The sequence below is a fragment of the Sinocyclocheilus rhinocerous genome, unplaced genomic scaffold (genome assembly GCF_001515625.1).
Source record: "Sinocyclocheilus rhinocerous isolate Xijiao unplaced genomic scaffold, SAMN03320098_v1.1 scaffold395, whole genome shotgun sequence".
NCBI lineage: Eukaryota > Metazoa > Chordata > Actinopteri > Cypriniformes > Cyprinidae > Sinocyclocheilus > Sinocyclocheilus rhinocerous.
The window spans coordinates 2,813,951-2,833,856 of NW_015660890.1; the positions used below are offsets into that span (position 1 = coordinate 2,813,951).

Genomic DNA, 19,906 nt, shown 5'->3' on the forward strand with positions numbered 1-19,906 from the left:
GCAAAAGAGAATGAAAAATAGAAGCATGCATTACATATAAGGAACAACTACAATAGCTGGGTCCCAATTCAGGGGCTGCATCCTTCGAAGGTCGAACCAAACATTGTTAAATGGTTAGTCTGTGCCGCAAGGGATCCATTTGTTGTATCTTTCATGACCTGGGAATTGAAAGATGCATTTCGAGGCTGCATTTGAAGGAGCCTCCAAAAAGCCTGTCACACTGCTGTGATGCATTTGGTCTTTAAATGCAGCCTCTAAAGGTGCAGTATGTAATATTGACAGCTAGTGGTTGAAATGGGTACTGAATTACAAATTCAAAATATTTGAGAGGGTCGTTTCTCTTGCCCCCTCCTCCTCAGATTCGACATTCACGAGGGTTGCCACACTGAGGACATGGAACAGGAACGAGTGCAATTTACAAAGGAAGGCGACAAGCCTTACACTGTAAGTTGATTTATCAGTGTTTTAATATTCCATCTGGTCATAGAGATTTTTAGATGGTTTCTGAGGCTTTTTAGAATCTGCGATCTCTAACCCAGTTAATTTGCTGGCTTCCATGGCTCCAATATGCTGTGTTTTCCAACAACTGGCAACTCGGTGTTGAAAAACTATTGGGTAAATTGGCAGTGGGCGGAATCAAACAGACCAAAACAAAAACAGACATTCCGACACAGAACATCAACATACATTTCATAGTAGAATAACTGGCTGTAGCGTTGTTTTTCTGAGAAAAAAAAGTATGTGAACTAAGCACGTTTCCTAAATATCTGAAAACATAAAACAGTATTTTTATGCTTTAGTACAGTAAAAAAAAATAATAATACATACAGCACCTTTAAAAGATGCAGCTTCTGAATTGCAGCTTATGACCCATGTTTCACCAAGGAAATAATTCAAAATTTAAAAACATTCTAAAACACTAGAATAAAAACATTCTAAATCTGAATCCGATGCTAAACCTACAGTACACCTTCTACAGGATTTTTCTCACAGGCTCTGCCCCCAACCCTGACTAAAAACCCCCTGATATTTACCATTCCCATACGCCCAGTCGTCATTGAGCCGATGTCTGACTTTCTGGTAGATGGCAGACATGGTTTTCATGTTACTCTTTCTCCATTGGCGGCCCAGATACTTGGTCTGTATCTTGAGAAGTTTGAGGACGTAGAGCTGCATCATGGCCTGTTTAACCTTGAGCGCCCTCTTGAGGATAGGAGCAGACTTGAACACCACAAGCATCTGGAAAGGAAAGAGACCCAACACAAACCATTGAAAATTGTATGTAAAACCATTCATACATGAACTGCCTCAAATAATAGAATTCAATAATTTATGAACAGATGTATAAACAAATATTTTTTTTCCTTTATATTCATTTTCTCCACATGAACAGATTGCATTAAACAATTAGAGATGCCACTGATTGATATCATTAGCTATATATACACACATAAACACTGATATGTATTTTGAAACAGAGAAACAGGCAAGGTTATGTAGAAAAACACAGCAAAAACAACAGCCATAATTAAAAAAATAATAATAATAAAATAAAAACAAAACTATGTAGTAATTATAGGATATAAACCATTTACACAGGAATTCAATCATACTTCTCTTGAACAAGGCCTAAGTATAAACGAGATGGCATAATGCTGGTATTCTTTAAAATAGACATTTTCTTTCTCTCACCATAGTTCTTGAGTGTTTCCACTTGGTAATTTTGTTTAGGATCCTCAGTAAGTTGATGCAGGAGAAGAGATTACGCCAGCAAAACTGATTACTGTCACCAGCTTCCTGTTTGCACACACAGACACACATTCAGCATCTTAACAACCAACAAAAATGATAGGTTCTTTCTTTTCAGTCACCTACATTACCTATAAAATAAAGTCTGGAGTAAAAAAAAAACAGACAAAATTGTAGTGTTTTGTCTCATTACCAGGCTTTCAGCTGTGAGTTCAGGCATTTCATGAACCACACAATGAGGGAAATCCAGGGCACAAATGCTGCCATCAGAAAACACAATATGTTTAAAAGACTTACTGAAACAGAAGTTGGTTTGAATTAACATATATCCAAATTTCTACCTGTTTCTGGCACTGATATAAGACATGATGTTCTGGTTGAAGAATTTGAGGATGAGCGGGATGCAATTGGCAAACACCAGGTGCTGAGCCACATATTCAAACTGTCCAAAGCACAAAAGACATCATGATCATAAATAAAGTCATTCATAAAAATCTCCAGCATTTGAACAACACCACATTTAATTATATTATAAATCCAGTGGCGTTACATAGAGTGGAAGTCAGTTGGGCCCATAATATCTATAATTAACTGCCAACGTCCATCTATCTCTGATGAGCTGAAGCTTTCATTAGCAAGACATTCATCATTTCTCTCAGCTAAAACTGAGATGCATACTGAAGAGTGATTGGTTTCCAGTTCCTCTCCGTTTATCATGGCTTTAGACGTTAATGAGCAAACTCTGTCAAAGAGAAACCCAGACCCAGAATTAACTGTACATCAGCTCGGCGGGATATGTCAGCCGACCAGCAATGCTGACGCACATTCTTGTTGTTTAATCTGAGCGAGTGAGTGATTGAGTAATTGAAATGGACAGTGAGGGAAAAGATACGTGCGACTGCCTTCAGTAACTGATTATTCAGTGAACCTTTAAGTCAAGTGTGACAAAGGGTAAAATGAAAATAAATGTCTTATAAAACTGTTCCCACTGCAGTGCTATTTATCGCCACCAATAGAGGGCGCCACTTAAAAACACCCACTTTCATTTTTCATAATTTGTCACGCTCATCATACAGGATTAGTCTGAACTGTGCTGACAAGATGAAGCACATCACGCTTTAGAACATTTTGTTCTCGTCCTCTGCTAATATTTTTAAATAATTTGATGTAGGAGGAGAGACATTCTCAGATTTTTTCAGCATATGAGGCAAGGCAACAAATTGCAAACGTGTTAAGTTTGCTAAAATGTTATGTTTAAATGCAAACAAGGCATTACCTAATTAAATATGCATTAGATATCCAATACATAATTCTGAACAAAGCAAGGTTTGTCAAAAGGTTTTTAAAGAATGGATATCTCATTTTTATCACTTCATAAATCAGAAAATACTGTCAACAGCCAAAAAAATATATATTTTTACCATGTTTTTAGGAATATAAAATCATATTCAAATAAATGTGAACAAACAGCGTAACAGATATATTTATGTAAAAATTAAACAACATACTTATCCTGTAAAAGCCGTCATACTAAATTTGATTATATTTTAAATGTTAAAAAACTTTTTGCTGACAAATGGGTAAAACCTAGTGGTTTGATGGATAGTGAAAAAGATTTGATAAGATTTAAAATTACAATTAATTAGTATTTGGGGGCTTCAGTGTGATCCTTTAAATATTTTTTTAAATGTCATCTAATGATTCTTGTTCTAAAATATGCCTGACAAAGTTTTTTGTTATTCTATTGTGATATTTTACTGGGTGTCGTCTGTTAATAAAAAAAAATAAATTAAAAAAAAAGTAAAAATGTATGATAGTCATTTTTTTCCTCTCAGAAAAATCACATTAAACAGGACACATTCTAATGTAAGGAAAACATGTAAGCTACATTAAACCATTATGTTGATGCTTGAACCCCTTTTTGTCTTTGACCTATAAATCTTCAGAATATAAATAAGAAATAAAACTATTTGGTGAATGTAAGCACTTCTGAAGTAGAGATTTCTGGCTCAGTGCATGAGTCCAGCTGTAGAAAATAGTCTCTAAATCCCCTCTTTAATTTGAAATATGAATTAATTAGATTTTTTTTTTTTTTGATGTATTTAGAGTATCCTTTTTTAGTTTAAGTGCTTGTCTCATCGTTGTCTCTCCCTGGCTCTCTCTCTCTTTCGTTGTCTGGTAAAGAAATGGTGCTTTGACAGCGAGAGCAGAGCGCAGGGTCAGTTCAGCCAAAGACATCAGAGAGACACGAGCAGAGAGAGGAATGGCAAATAAAGAGAGTCTGACCTGGTATATGTGGTTGAGTTTGAAGTGTTTGAGCAGCAGTAGCAGGAGAGCTGCAATCGCTTTGACGATAATCTCCTTGTGTCTGTTCACATCAATGCCCAGCTTCATGCTCTGCAGGACGGTGATTCTGTTTCCAACACAAACACGGGAAATGTGTGCTCTGCGTCTGAAACAAAGCGCACTGATCTTTTCATGCGCCATGCACACATCAAGTGCAGAGTCTCTGCTGTATTTGTGCATAGACTTACGGCATCTCCTCCGGCAGAACGTCGGCTAGGATGTTGATAGAGTCTGTCTTTGCTTTGGAGGTTGGAGCTGCAGCCAGAAGCAGCTTCAGTAGAGCAATCTACAAAGAGACTAACATTAGTGCAACATTCCTACCAGGTTTGTCTGAAGAGATGCATGCATTAACCACTACACCATAAAGTATTAGCATTTAGAATTAAGGCAAGACACCACAGATAATTATGGTAAGTAAAAAAAATTAAGAAAAATATTTCCCAAGTTAAGTTGATTGATTACATTAGGAATTGCAAACATTTCTCTCTTTTTTGCATTACAAGTTTGCTAGAATGTTATGTTTAAATATGCAAATGAGGCACTGTCTAATTAAATATGTGCACTAATTTGCATAGATTTCCAGAACAGAAATCTGAATATTGGATAAAGCCAGGTTCAAAATTCTTGTTTTATTTTGCTGACACATTAAAGTCAAAGATTTTTACATTTGGGATTTTGGATATCTCTTTTTATCATTACATAAAGCAGAAAATCTACAGCAGTGTTATTTAGGTATCATTGAGATACCATTTGTTTTACTAGTTTTTATTAATATTTTGAATCAGTTTTTATTTTTATACTTTCCTTCTTATTTTAATTTGTTGTGTGCTTGTGGCATTTTTAGTCGTTTTATTTGAAATATGTCTATTTTTATTTCAGTTTTAGTTTTAGAATGTTGCTTTGGATACTAAATACATATAAATATATAGATATATTTAAATATATATATTTAATTTTTTATTTAAATAATTTCAGTTCATGATTATTTTATTCAAGTAATGAAAATATTTCTTATGGTTTTAATTTTAGTTTCAGTTTTAGTTAATTATAATAACCCTGGTCAACAGCTGGAAAAATATAAATATTTTCACCATGTTTATGGTTTATGGTTACGGCCTTAAAAAATATGTATTGTAATTAAAATCTACAGATACAAACAGAAAAAGTGCAATAAAATAAACACTTAAAATTGTATTTTGGATGTTTTTTTTGCACTGATCTAAAACAACACGTTATGAAATGCCAAATAGGCCAATAGTGTTTGCTGTGAAATATTATCAGAAAGATTTTTCTGGAAAGCATGAGCTATATTCCCAAGTATCTGGATGTGTAAAAAGACGAAGTGTAGGAGACACTTACTACATACTGAGAGAGACTAGGCAACATTCCCAAATATAGAATCTCTGCAGGTATTTCCTCCACCTCCTCTTCCCCCTAGCCAATCAAAAGAGGTGATTCTGATTGACAGCTTAATGAACCAATAATACATGCAAAAGAACAGCAAAGTTGAGTCACTTACCATAGTCATGGGACACTGCTGCAGCTCCTCCTCTCTCTTGATCTGGACCTCCGCTATGGAGACATACTTGTGCTTGAGAGAGAAGGGGTGAGAGAGAGAGAATTGCCATGGTAACCGAGGACAGATATCTAAACTGTGAATGGCTGAAAGAGCCCCAATAGAGCATGCATTAGACCACAGGATTCACATCAATGCATATCTGTGGCACAACAGCTGCTAAATCCAACAGATATATACAGTAATCAACTTACTGCGTGTCAATAAAAGGGCAAAACATTTGAAGCAGGACAGAATTCTTTAGCATTTAGTATTCATGCATATGATGTTTGAATATTTTTTTTTTACTCTTCCAGCTGTGTAGAAGAATACTAGAATATTAGAAAACAAAAATGTTTCCATGCTTACCTGTTTCAAAGTCTTCACACTCTCATGTATGGGCCTGGGTAACCCAACCAAAGTATCAGTGTCACTGTAAAACATTAGAAAGAAAGAAAATACAGTGTGAACCAGAAACAGTATACTGAGTATATTGAATTAATGATAATGAAGGTGACCTTTATTATCGTTTCTCGTAGATTCAGAACCTGGGAGAATTGATCAGACACTCACTTTCCCAAGGTGAATCCGATAAATTTATTTCTGCTGGTCTCCAGAAAGTGCTCGATGTCTTTCTCTCTGTGGGAGAAAGAAGAAAGGAATTGACTGCATGAGGAGTTGGTTTGGAATTCTTCTCGGTTTAGGACAGGACTGCTACCAACAGACAGCTGCTTAAACTTATCAAAAAGAGCAGCGTAAATGTGTCCCTTCGTCGTCTTTACACTAACCTCTTTAAAGTGCTGCAGCACCCCCTCCCTCACGCTCTCGTTCCCATCTGCATGCAGCAGTGCAGCTCAATTCACAGGTAAAGAAGCCGCAGAGGTAAACACTGTACTGCGTGGCTCTTTGAACAATCAGGAGGATTTGATCAAGTGTGACTGTCACAGCTTTTGCTGTTCCAAATTCATCTCTTTTTTCTTCTTCTTCCTCGGTGTTTCTCCCTGTTCATTTGTCTCTGTCCACAAATATGCAATATTTATGTCAGAGGTACTGCAGTCCTAAAACCAGCCTGTTTCCAGCACAGGAGCTGTAGTAGATTTTTGTAGGCAGTTAGACGGGTCACTACAGATGGACTACAAGTATGGGATCAGTATGATTTTTTTTAAAGGGGTCATATGATGCTATTTTAAAGATCATTATTTTGTGTATTTGGTGTAACAGAATATGTTGACATGCTTTAATGTTAAAAAAACACATTATTTTTCAAATACTGTACATTATTGTAGGTCCTCTATGCCCCGCCTCTCTCAAACACGTCGTTTTCAACAAAGCCCCCTCCTTTGACAAGCACAGTCTGCTCTGATTGGCCAGCTGAACCAGGAGCTTGTGACACTCCAAAGAGTTAAGGAAAAATTGAAATCGCATCATATGACCCCTTTAAAGAAATTAATACTTGTATTCAGCAAGGATGCATTAAGTGGATCAAAAGTGACAATAAAGACATTTGTAAGGTTTCAAAAATAAATTTTTTTAACTTTCTATTCATCAAAGAATCCTGAAAATTGATGAATCGATGAAAATATATTGCATGTACTATATATGTACTGATTCTGAAAATTCGACTTTGCATCACAGGAATAAATTACATTTTCAAATATATTAAAATAGAAAACAGCTATTTGAATTTGGAATAATATTTCACAATATTCCTGTTTTTACTGTATTTGTAATCACACAAATGTAGCCTTGGTGACCATATGAGGCTTACCGACCCCAAACTTTTGTCTCCCTGAAGCTTATTTACAAAAATTGCTCATACTTATTGCAAAGCAACAGGGGTCTCATTTATAAAACTCTCTATAGATTTCATCCTAAAAGTGTACGTATGCACAAAAGCTAGATTTTGCGTACGCGCAAAGGTTTTCCCATTTATAAAACCAGGTGTATGCCAGAACCTGCGCAAAAATCCCTTTATAAATCCCAGTCAGGGGAAAATTGTGCATACGTGCATCTTCACCCCGTCTCCTCCCCGAAATCACCATATATGGAGCTTGCAACGCCCTTTTTTACTATGCATAACCTCATCTGCATATTTCCATGCATAGCGACAGAGCGCATTTAGGCCACGCCCACACCAGGGGGGGAGGGGGCAATCCAACCCTCTCCATTGACTTTGTATTGAGGGAAGCTTCCTCCTTGTCATTTCTGACTTATAACAAAAAACTGAAAAATGCCTAAAAGCTGCTGTGTGACAAGGTGTACAGTTTATAAATGAGACCCCAGATCTCTGAAACAAGTCAAAATAGCACAGTTTATGGCCATTACATTTGATGAAGACCTTGTACACTACCTGACTTTGGGAGCCCATGGCAGTCCCTTGGGGAAGGACAGTCTCTCGGTTGGTGGCCGCAGTGGTGGTGGCGGCGGCGGTGGTTGGATAATAACGTCTCTGTCGAGAGGGTCGACCTCTCCCTCAATGCCACTGTCCATGTCCTCTGGGTCATCTTCCTCATCCCGCACGTCATCGTTTTTGAAAGGGTCTCGTTCGTTGTAAGTGTCCAGACTGTCCTGTTTGACCAGTGGCTGCAATAGAGGGAGAAAGAGTTTAAGATCAAATTGCAAATGTATATATTACTCTGGATCCTGATGTTGAGTCTCATTAAGAAAGCCCAAATTCATAATTCATAATGACAATAAAGCTCGACTTGACTTGACTTGATAACTAAAAGGGATAGTTCAACCAAAAATGAACATTCTGTCATTATTTACTCACTCTCGTGCTGTTCCAAACCTATATGTTTGGAGCAGTTGGTAGCCACTGACTTCTATATTATGGAAAAAATAAGTCAATGGCTACTGTTTGGTTACCAACATTCTTCCAAATATCTTTTGTGTTCAACGGAAGAAAGAAATTCAGGTTTGGAACAACTTGAGGATGAGTAAATGAAGACAAAATGTTCATGTTTTGGTGGACTATCCCTTTAAAATTTTAAAATATATCATTTATATGGTATGAAAGATGTTTGGTTTCATTCTTTAATTTTTTTCTTTAAATTTTTTTTCTGAAATGACCAAATTGAAGCCTCCTGTATGTGAGGTTTTGCATGAATGAGACTCATATCAGGGTTTTTTCCGCAGGTTCTTCTGGTATTTTAGCCTTCAGATTACGTTCCCCATCCATTGCTTAGATTTTATTCCTGAAACTTACCGTTCCTTAAACCTGCAAAGGATAAGCATTACAAAAACGTTCAATCCAATTTTGGGGACAACACTGCAGCTTCTTTTTTAACATTCCTGTGCAGATTCAGTTCAACAAAGGCACAAAAACCAAGTTCTTCACATCTCTAGTGTTGTGCAAACGCATGAATGGCAAGATTCAGAGCAAGCATCAGGCATGAGGTGCATTAGTGGAGCGCCATCATTGGTTCCAGTGCAGTCAATGTATGAGTGTGTCTGTGGGCGATACTAAAGGCCATGAGCAGAGGTGACTCAGCTGTGATTGGTTGCCGAAGAGAAGAAGCCATTCTGCTAGTTAGTGGGAGCTGGAGTGTGTCTATGTGGATCTCATTGACTGAGAATATGTGGAAAGATGTGCAAATGGAAAGATAGGAGGAGAGATAGAGAGTCTTGCTCATGTCCATGGCCAGCTGTATCTCTCAGAACCCTTCCCCAAATCAAGTTTCAAAGGACAAACAAATTACTGTGAAGGAAAAGAGAGTGAAGGAGTGCAAGGCCAGCACACAACAAAGAGAATGCACAAAAGGGGTTTGGGGTAAAGACCTGTTTCTTGGCATATGGACTGTCTCCTTCCAAGCTATCAACAAAGGCACTCTGTAGGGACACAAGGAAGAGATGGGAATGAGCCAACAGGACAACGAAAACCCAGAGAGAAAAAGGCAGAAAAGAGGGAGATATGAGGAAAAAGGTTTACAGAAAACTTACAGAGACAGGAAGGAGAAAGGTCAAAAACTGTGAAACCTGCTGTGATTGGTCCACGATGTTGTCCGGCCAATCATTTCATTCTCATTGTGACATGACCGTTGCAATGTTAGGAGTGTGGCATGAAGTCCCTTTTGTGTGTTTATTTTAAAGCTTGTGTATGTTTTGCAGGCTGTGTGGGCCGTCATATTAGTATAACACCGCCCTGCATCATATTCACTGAATGAAATCCAGTACTGTTTCTTACTAATTTTGGGCTGTTGCTACAAAACTACAAACTCTGATGTATTTCATAGCATTTTTGCTTTCAACAACCATTTGTAAGGTGAAGAAGTCTTGTATTATCCCTTAAATCACCAGAAAAACTGCCATAAAGCCAATTTTCACATGTCTGAATGATTCTGAAGACTTTACTATCACTTTTTCCACTCTGTTGCAGACTGTACATTAAATAACACATACCAAATACTTCTTTTTGTCATTAAAAACTTTGACATTTGACTGCTTTTTTTTTATTTTGACAAGTGCATTAAAGCTGATACATATACACTGCTGTTCAAAGTTTGGGAAAAGTAAGATTTTTAATGCTACATGTATTTGATCAAAAATACGGGAAAAGGGCAAAATCGTCAAATATTACTGCAATTTAAAATACAATTTTTCTATTTTAATATAATTTAAAATATATTCCCTATATTATTATATTTATTCCTGTGATGCAAAGCTGAATTTTCAGCATAATTACTCCAGTCTTCAGTGTCACATGATCCTTCAGAAATCATTCTAATATGCTGATTTTTTTGTTGGAATCAGTGATACTTTTTTTAGGATTCTTTGATTAATAAAAAGTTTATTTAAAACAGAAATCTTTTGTAACAACATACACTTATATACACAGTTAATATACCGTTTAAAAGTTAGGGGTCAGTAAAAAAAAAATTTCTTTCTTTTTTTGAGAGAAATTAATACTTTTATTTAACAGGGATGTGTTAAATTGAAAAAAGACAGATAGAAAATATTTCTATTTTGAATAAATATTTTTTATTCATCAAAGAATCCTGAATAAAGTATCACAGGTTTCAAAAAATATTAAGCAGCACAACTGTTTCCAACACTGATAATAAATCAGCATATTAGAATGATTTCTGATGGATCACGTGACACTGAAGACTAGAGTAATGATCTTGAAAATTCAGCTTTGCTTCTCAGAAATAAATCATATTTTAAAGTATATGAAAACAGAAAACCATTATTTTAAATTGCAAGTATATTTCACAATAGTACTGTGTTTTCTGCATTTCTGATCAAATAAATGCAGCCTTGATGAGCATAAAAGACTTCTTTAAAAACATTAATAATCTTACCGATCGCAAACTTTTGAACGGCAGTGAATACATACAGTATATAGCCTATAATCTGAAAAATCTTCATTGTTATTTTGTACAAAAAAAACTGTGCATGATAAGAAAGTTTTATTGATATTTTTGAATTCAGCAACAAATTGAATTATTTTTTCAAGATGCAGGGCTGTGTAATAGGTAGCACAAATCAGAATTTCTGTGTGTTTTATAATTCATAAACTGATTGTATAGGTTCAGACGCATGAGAGGTTGTGTGTACTCATGCTGGCACAGTTCATGTATTTCATCTACACGTGGTTTCTGCTAGTGCAGTGGCTTTGAAAGTCATTTGCGAGTGTGTTTCTCGTACCCGGCGACTCCTGCGTCCTCTCTTCTGCTGCTGCTGTTGCTCGATGAGCTCCATGGCCGAGGCTGGAGGAGAAGCCGCCCGCATGTTTCGCACCACCTTAATGCTGTCCTCAGGGAGCGGTGGCAGGTTCAACTGCTCTCTCATTCTCACCTTCATCTCCTGTAGCTCCTCGAAACCTCCCAGAGTGAACTGAGGTGCACAAACACGCAGAAATCAATGGACAGAGCACTATAGGCACATAAACAGGTCTGATATTGACTAGAGCTGCCAGACTTAGAGTTGGAAGAGTCCATGATAATGTTCATATTCTGAAAAATCTAAAAAGGTCTCTCTTTATCTGGTAAAATAGAATAGAATAATCAGTAATTATTCTATGGAATGTAGCAATAAAATATTAAATCAATCCAGATTAAAATACCATTCAAAATTTTGGGGGCTGCAAGATTTTTTTTTATGTTTTTGAAAGTCTCTTTAAGGCTGCATTTATTTTAATTAAAATACAATAAAAACAGCAAAATTGTGAAATATTTTTACAATTTAAAATAACTTTCTATTTTAATATATTTAAAAAATGTAATTTATTCCTGTGATCTCAAAGCTGAATTTTCAGTGTCACATGATCCTTCAGAAATCATTCTAACATGCAGGTTTCTTGCTCAAAAAACATTTTTATTGTTTTCAATGTTGAAAACAGTTGTTCTGCTTAATATTTTGTGGAAACTGATCATTCTTTAGGATTCTGCATTTATTTGAAATAGTAGAAACATTATAAATGTCTTTACTGTCACTTTTGTTCAATTGAATGCATCCTTGTTGAATAAAGGTATTAATATCCTTAAAAAATACATCTTACTGACCCCACACTTTTTAACAGTAGTATGTAACGTAATGTAATGTTATGTAATATGATGAATAGAATAGAATAGAATAGAATAGAATAAGTATTATGTAGCATAACAGTCCATAAAAGAGTAAGCAGTCAATTATCTGTGGAATAGAATAGAATAGAATAGATCTATAAAACAAAATAGTATCAAAATGATTTATCTAAAATGGAGCATATGAGCAGTGATTCTGATGTGTGTGTATTGAGACTGACCAGTATGGTCTTCCACAGTAAGAGCAGCACTTTCTTCATGGGGAAATGGGGCGCATTCATGCTGCAGAACTTGGTTACCATGGTGAAGAGGAGGAGGGCAAAGGGCTCTCCGTTATAAAGGGGAGAACCTGAGAGGAGGAGGGAGGTTAATCACTGCGCCATAGAGAAGGTCAACAGCAAACCCCTGCAAATACACACACACACACACACACACACACACTGTATATCTGTAAGACTAAAGGCCACACCGTTCTCTCACAGTCTTTCTCACCCAACTCTGCTTTAAAGGCCTCTCTGGCTGCCTTCCTCTCAGGACTGTCACCCTCCATTTCCACTCGAATGGTCTCGACCATCAGATACATGATGCTCAGAAGAACCCTTCAGAACATGATGCAAACGCCTTTACTTTCAATCAGAGTTATTGAGTGTAAGTGTGTGTGTTAGTACGAGAGTGAGTCTTTGTGTATTGTAACCAAGGGCAAGTATTATCCTTCTATAATCAGCTAATGCAGCAGCATTACTCCTTACAGGAAAACAACATTCATATATATATATATATATATATATATGTATTGTGCATTGATGCAAAGCACTCAAAGACATGAAAGCTCTCTGTCAGCCCAGGGTTCCTCCACACCAATTTTAATGTAAATCTGAGAAGTGGATTGAGGGTTGGATGAAGTGAAGTCTAATGACGTGAGAGTAAAAAAAAAAAATCGAATCAGTCCCAGTGGGCATCTTACCGGAGTTCAGTGCTGTCAGCCAGAGAAATGGCTGGTTTTCTCACTGCGCTGCTGCACGCCTGGTTATTACTGGAGAAAAAGGGAACGATACTAAATCAAAATATCAATGCACATGTAAGAGGACATCCTTACGTTACAACTGCACCAAAAGACCAGGGTTAATAGTTAACCAAAACTAAAACAATAAAAACATGTACGTTACATGTAATAAAATAAATGTTAACTGAAACAAAATATTTTAAAAAGTATTAAAACTGAATTTATTTTAGATAGATGCCAAGGAAAAAATTCTCATTTTCATTTAGTTTAACTTTATGTACTAAAATAATGGTAGAACTTTACAGTAAGTTCCCATTAGTAAACATTAGTTAATGCATTAAGTAACATTAACCAACAATGAGCAATACATTTGTTACAGTATGTATTAATCTTTAATGTCAGTTAATAAATACAAAACGGTTTATTGGTATTTCATGTTATCTCAGGTCCATTAAATAATATGAACATACAACTTTTGATTTTAATAATGAATAAATAAATGTTAATTCATATTATTATTAATATTAACAAAGATTAATAAATGGTTTAGAAGTATTTTCCATTCTTAGTTTGTTAAGTAATGAAGTTGCCTAAGGTTAAAAAATAGAACTCTATTGTAAAAAAATAAAATAATAAATCTAAAAACTCACGTTTTTTTTTTTTTTTTTAATGTGCTGTGATTTATATTCCAAAGCGATTTATACAATGCCAATGTCAAGCACACAAAATAATATGATGGACTGAAATAAGTTTCATATATTAAATGTAAGCTATTATATTTTCTGCAACATAAGTAATGTTTTTTAATCATCTGCAACTGCAACTATTCCAAAGCAACCTATATAAAAGTTGACTTATATAATTAACGTGAAGCATGCAAAACATGTGCAATGTTTTATTTGGTTACACTTTACTTGAAGGGGTGTGCATAAGACTGACATGACACCTTCATAATCATGATATGACACCTACATAATCATGACATGACACATGTCATGAATATGAAGGTTTTTTATGCATGTTTATGACAACTGTCATTAAGTGTTTAATAACACATTTCCCACACACCAGTGGTTTCAGTTTTGCTTTTTCAGTTTTATGGTTTATAATAAATTTCGTTTATAATTAATAAACCACCAACGTTATTATAGTTAACTAAATCTAAAAACCATAAAACAATTCTGCTACTTGAAGTAAAATAATAACTGAAGTAAAATAAAATATTTAAAAATATATATATATATAATCACCAATGAATTTTAACTTTAATTTTAACTTTAATTCAACTTGATGTACAAAAAAGTAAAACTTAAATAAAAAAAATGTAAAATAATAAAAAAAAAAAAAACAAATACAAAAATGTATTCTAAATACAGTTAAATTTAAAGGAAGTGTAGTGAAGAGAGCTAAAATACGTGTTTATAGTGTTTCTAATATTTTTGAAGCATTTCGTTTATTTTATTTTTTTTCTGAAATGTGATGGGTTTTTTTCTCTTAACAATGCAATTTTGACCTGGTGTGACTTACAGTCAGGTATGACAAATTTTCAAAAAATACAGTAGGTTTTTACATTTTCTTAATTGCGCATGCAGAAGTTGCCACCACAATCCTAAGGTATAATGAATGGGTGCCAGGCCATTTGCTATGCGGTTGCTAATGTGTTTGGAGTAGTTTTTTGCACATTCATTTTTATGTTGGTACAGTATGTGCAATAATAAGAGTGAAATCTGATTGCACTGATATCACTCTCTGAACAAAATAAAGAGATCCATTAACATGGAAGTGTACTTAATGTGGGTAATTAGAGAAATGGAGAAGTGGCTCGCTGTGCCGCCCAGGCAGCTGCTATCGTACACGGCGGGCATTAAGAAACAGAAAAGAGAAAGCCGTTCGTCTCAGTAGTACAGCACCCAGAAGATCCACAGAAATACACAACTGTTTCACACTCACACATTCACAGTCATGACTGAGCCGTTTCTAACCTGCTCCCTCAGGAGAAGGAGAGTAAATATAGCAGCACTGTTAAACACTTCCCTCCGCTGGAGATTCAGTCTCTGTCTGTCTCTTTCAGTATCTCACCCTTCGCCTGTCTGTCCTCGCCTGCCCTCTGTCAAAGATCTCCACACAGAGACTGAGGCATTTGGGGAAATGAAAACACTCACTCTATCTCCATGCTGAGGAGCTCCAGCAGAGCCGTGAAGATGCCCATGTCGTAGAGGAGGAAGACGTTGTGTCTGGACCAGTAGAGGACATCAGTTTCTGTGTCGCACTCATCAAACACACCTGAATACATATAAGAAAAAAGAAAAAAGAAGAAATTATATTTTGCTTAAGGAAAGACTATTTTAAGGACCAATAATTTAAAAAAAAAATTCATGCCAATTTAGCATGTTTATGTCCAAATTCGAATTATCATAATGCTCAATGTTTCATATTTTATTGTTTCACTTTTTTATATATATTTTTACTAAAAACAAATATTGCAATACATTATTTCTTATCAAATAAATTTAAATATGCATAAATTAAAGGAAGTACTAAATAAAAGAAAAAAGAAAAAATAGAAAATAAATAAAAATAAGAAAATATTTTTCTTAAGAGATAACATTATCTTCATGCCAATTATTAAAGTCCAAATACACATTACAAAAACGCTCAATAATGATTCTCATTTTTGTAATAGTCATATTTTTAAAATATTTTTACCAAAACAAAAACTGCAACACGTTTTATTTTTAAATTTGCACAAATTAAAGGCAGTACTGCAAATTAAATTACAAATTAAATAATACATCATTAAAGAAAAATAAGAAATTACATTTTTCTTAAGAAAACACATTATTTTCATGCCACTTAAGCACATTAAGGTCCAAGTTCTCATTACCATAATGCACAATGAAGATTCTCATTATAGCATATAATGTTTTCTAGCTAATGTTTTATCATTCTCATTATAGCATATAATATTTGATAGTTTTACATATTTTTAATGTTTATTAAAAACAAATACTGCTATACAGAATTATTATTAAAAAGTTAAATATGCATAAATTAAGGGCAGTTCTAAAAATGACATTACAAATTAAATAATACATCATTATTAAAGTAATGAGAACTAGGGCAAATGTACTTAATTCTTGAAATATAATAAATTATAGATAACATAAATATAAAAAAATAAACAAGTCACATGCAGCTACAAAATATCTTAATGATCCTAAAATAGACTTCATTTCTCATAATATATTTCATTATTTCCTTCCTCTATGAAGTATGTTGTTGACTGGTTTCATGAGATTCGCCCATTGAATTGTGGTTGTATGTACTATATTCGTACCTTGTGCCAAATAGAGGATGGCTCGGGCCACTTTGAGCCTCTTGTCTCGATCAGTGACCTCCAGAGCGTCCAGCAGTCTCATGACATACGCCCTCTGCTCCTCCATACTCAACTCCATCCACCTCCGACCCTTCACTGAGAGCGGAGCACAGAAGAATTATGTCTCTGTCCATGGTAATCATTTCTGCCATTCTTCTACTGGTTTCACTTCTCACACGTGAGAAAGATTAGTCAGGATTTGTGATATTTGTCAAATACCCGTGCAAGGGGCGGCACACATGAAACACTCAATCACTTCACTGACCTGTCTTCTCTTTCAGTCAAAAATGTTACTCAACCACATGACGTATGAATGCAAATTACTGTACAAACCTCCCTCTAAATATTGGTAAAATATCTGCCATAGGCTTCGAGAGTTTGTGAAGATTTCTGCTGTAAAGCCTCAAGTCTTTTCAGTGGAAGGCATGTGTAAAATTAAATCACTGAGGTCGTTCATCTGACACTGAAGGCTTGTCATTGGAATTCTGACGGGACTGATGCTTTTATTAAAGTCACATCATGAGGAATCAGAATTTCTTTGATCTTCCGATCTGATCTATAAGATCTCGAAACATTTGCTTGTGTACATTTATCATTTCAAATGTGAAGAGCTTATATATACACATGTCTTTAAAGGAAGAGTTCACCTAAAAATGAAAATGTACTCACCCTCAGGCCATCCAAGATGTAAATGAGTTTGTTTCTTCATAAGAACAGATTTGGAGAAATGTAGCATTACATCACTTGCTCACCAATGGATCCTCTGCAGTGAATGGGTGCCGTCAGAATGAGAGTCCAAACAGCTGATAAAAACATCACAATAATCCACACCACTCCAGCCCATAAATGAACGTCTTGTGAAGCAAAAAGCGGCGTGTTTCTAAGAAACAAATCCATCATGAAGGCATTTTAACTTTAAACCATTGCTTCTTGTCAAAAGCAATGAGAGTCGGTAGAAAGCCGGTAACACTTTATTTTACAGTGTCCTTGTTACACGTTACATGTACTTACTGTAGTTAAAACAAATAAAATATACATAATTACATGCAACTATCCCTAAACCAAACCCTCATCCTAAATCTAACCATATAGTTTTCTCACTGCAGAAAGCAATATGATGGATACAGGACTCGTATTTAACGATTTGAAGTAAAAAATTCGTAATTATGAATTTATTACAAATATGCAGTTTTCACAAGATATTAATTGATGGACTGGAGTGGTGTGGATAACTTGTGGATTATTGTGATGTTTTTATCAGCTGTTCGGACTCTCGTTCTGACGGCACCCATTCACTGCAGAGGATCCACTGGTGAGCAAGTGATGGAATGCTACATTTCTCCAAATCTGTTCTGGTGAACAAACAAACTCATCTCCATCTTGGATGGCCTGATGGTGAGTACATTTTAAGCAAATATAAATTTTTGGGTCAACTATTCCTTTAAAAGCTACAGCAGCATAAAATCTGAGAGTCTGAGAGAGACAGTGAAAAATTGCAGTGTTACATTATAAGTGGACACCAGGGGAAAATGAACAAAAAATATATGAACCCTTTGGATGGCAGCAAACTTTTAAAAGTGTAAACATGTGATTTGCAGTTGCTTCACAATCAACACACACAAACATGCAAAAGCGAACGTAACATTGGTGATCCAGCCTCTTGGCTTTTTTCCATTTTGTAGGGCTGCAGTGCCATGGCAAACACACAGAGAGAGCGAGAGGTCTGGCGAGGTGAGATTGTGCACACAGCAGGCAGGGTAAAGCCTGAGGCTATACACACACACACAAACATACACTGGAACTACATAAACATTCATTAAAGTTCTCCTTTTCTCACAGAAAGAGAACTGCACAACTTTGCTGACGGTTGAGGATCCACTGGTGAGCAAGTGATGGAATGCTACATTTCTCCAAATCTGTTCTGGTGAACAAACAAACTCATCTACATCTTGGATGGCCTGATGGTGAGTACATTTTAAGCAAATATAAATTTTTGGGTCAACTATTCCTTTAAAAGCTACAGCAGCATAAAATCTGAGAGTCTGAGAGAGACAGTGAAAAATTGCAGTGTTACATTATAAGTGGACACCAGGGGAAAATGAACAAAAAATATATGAACCCTTTGGATGGCAGCAAACTTTTAAAAGTGTAAACATGTGATTTGCAGTTGCTTCACAATCAACACACACAAACATGCAAAAGCGAACGTAACATTGGTGATCCAGCCTCTTGGCTTTTTTCCATTTTGTAGGGCTGCAGTGCCATGGCAAACACACAGAGAGAGCGAGAGGTCTGGCGAGGTGAGATTGTGCACACAGCAGGCAGGGTAAAGCCTGAGGCTATACACACACACACAAACATACACTGGAACTACATAAACATTCATTAAAGTTCTCCTTTTCTCACAGAAAGAGAACTGCACAACTTTGCTGACGGTTTATTTCTGTTCTCTCTCAGACACGGGTGGAAATGTTATACCGGGGAGCGTTCAGTTAATCAGCACGTCCACACCACCAGGACTCCAAGCAATGTCTCACTCTTAAACACAATACAATTCCAGCACAAAACTCAACAGCTCTTAAGCACTATAGTAGTGTGTTGGGTGAAGAGGCACTGCAAATAAAGAGATTTTCTTTTGTTTTCTATTCAAAAAAAATTCTAAAAATGCTTAAAATTAAAGAAGCAAAACTGTAGGATCACAACAACTGTTTGTAGAGTACATATATTTAATCAAGTATTTTTCATTTTAGAATTAGTTTTTCTTACTCAAATTGGCCATTTTTTCTCTTATTCTAAATATGAATTCAAAATTTAGAGAGGTTTATGCTTAAAAAAAATCCAGCGTGGTGAGAAAAATAAACTTATTTTCTGAAATTTGTTTCTGAAGTAAATTAATTCCATTTCAAGTATGTTTTAAGATTTATACTGGAAATGAATACCAAAAGTACTAATTATGAAAATATTTATTTTGTTGTAATATAGCACTGGAGGCGACATTACCATGATTCTTGAAGTCTTCCTCAAAGTAATCCCTGTTTAGACTGAACTCCGGTTCCTCTGTGTAGCTGTACAGCTCTGTGCGAAAGAGACAGAAAGAGATATAGTTAAATAAAACCAAGCACATAACATTGTTTTTTCATAGTAATATAGATTCATTAAACATCAACTGGCATGTTACATGTTGCAACATTAAAATTACATCAGTAAATATGCATAATGCACATCTAATCTTCTATGAATTTATATTTATTTAAAAAGCTATGGTTGAACAGATCTAAGTTCTTTTGTGTGCGTGTGTGTGTGTGTGTGTGTGTGTGTGTGTGTGTGTGTGTGACCCCCCTGAGAGCTCT

The 19,906-nt window shown here is 35.5% G+C and overlaps 1 protein-coding gene across 2 annotated transcripts in view; it reads right to left on the reverse strand.

Annotated features, from left to right (window-relative positions):
• Positions 1-19,906, reverse strand: part of strip2 (striatin interacting protein 2) — a 29,060-nt gene that overhangs the window by 1,275 nt on the left and 7,879 nt on the right. Inside the window, exons 3-21 of one of the 2 annotated variants that reach the window (XM_016535336.1) lie at positions 19,557-19,631; positions 16,518-16,652; positions 15,343-15,463; positions 13,142-13,210; positions 12,670-12,776; positions 12,399-12,526; positions 11,300-11,488; positions 9,431-9,481; positions 8,001-8,233; positions 6,224-6,289; positions 6,020-6,083; positions 5,615-5,686; positions 5,455-5,529; positions 4,284-4,381; positions 4,036-4,162; positions 2,091-2,191; positions 1,943-2,009; positions 1,693-1,797; positions 1,035-1,239 (exon numbers count right to left, since the gene is read on the reverse strand). In XM_016535336.1, coding sequence (XP_016390822.1) covers positions 1,035-1,239; positions 1,693-1,797; positions 1,943-2,009; positions 2,091-2,191; positions 4,036-4,162; positions 4,284-4,381; positions 5,455-5,529; positions 5,615-5,686; positions 6,020-6,083; positions 6,224-6,289; positions 8,001-8,233; positions 9,431-9,481; positions 11,300-11,488; positions 12,399-12,526; positions 12,670-12,776; positions 13,142-13,210; positions 15,343-15,463; positions 16,518-16,652; positions 19,557-19,631 — 2,088 coding nt within the window. The remainder of the gene's footprint in view (positions 1-1,034; positions 1,240-1,692; positions 1,798-1,942; positions 2,010-2,090; positions 2,192-4,035; positions 4,163-4,283; positions 4,382-5,454; positions 5,530-5,614; positions 5,687-6,019; positions 6,084-6,223; positions 6,290-8,000; positions 8,234-9,430; positions 9,482-11,299; positions 11,489-12,398; positions 12,527-12,669; positions 12,777-13,141; positions 13,211-15,342; positions 15,464-16,517; positions 16,653-19,556; positions 19,632-19,906) is intronic. The other variant, XM_016535337.1, reaches the window with a different exon arrangement.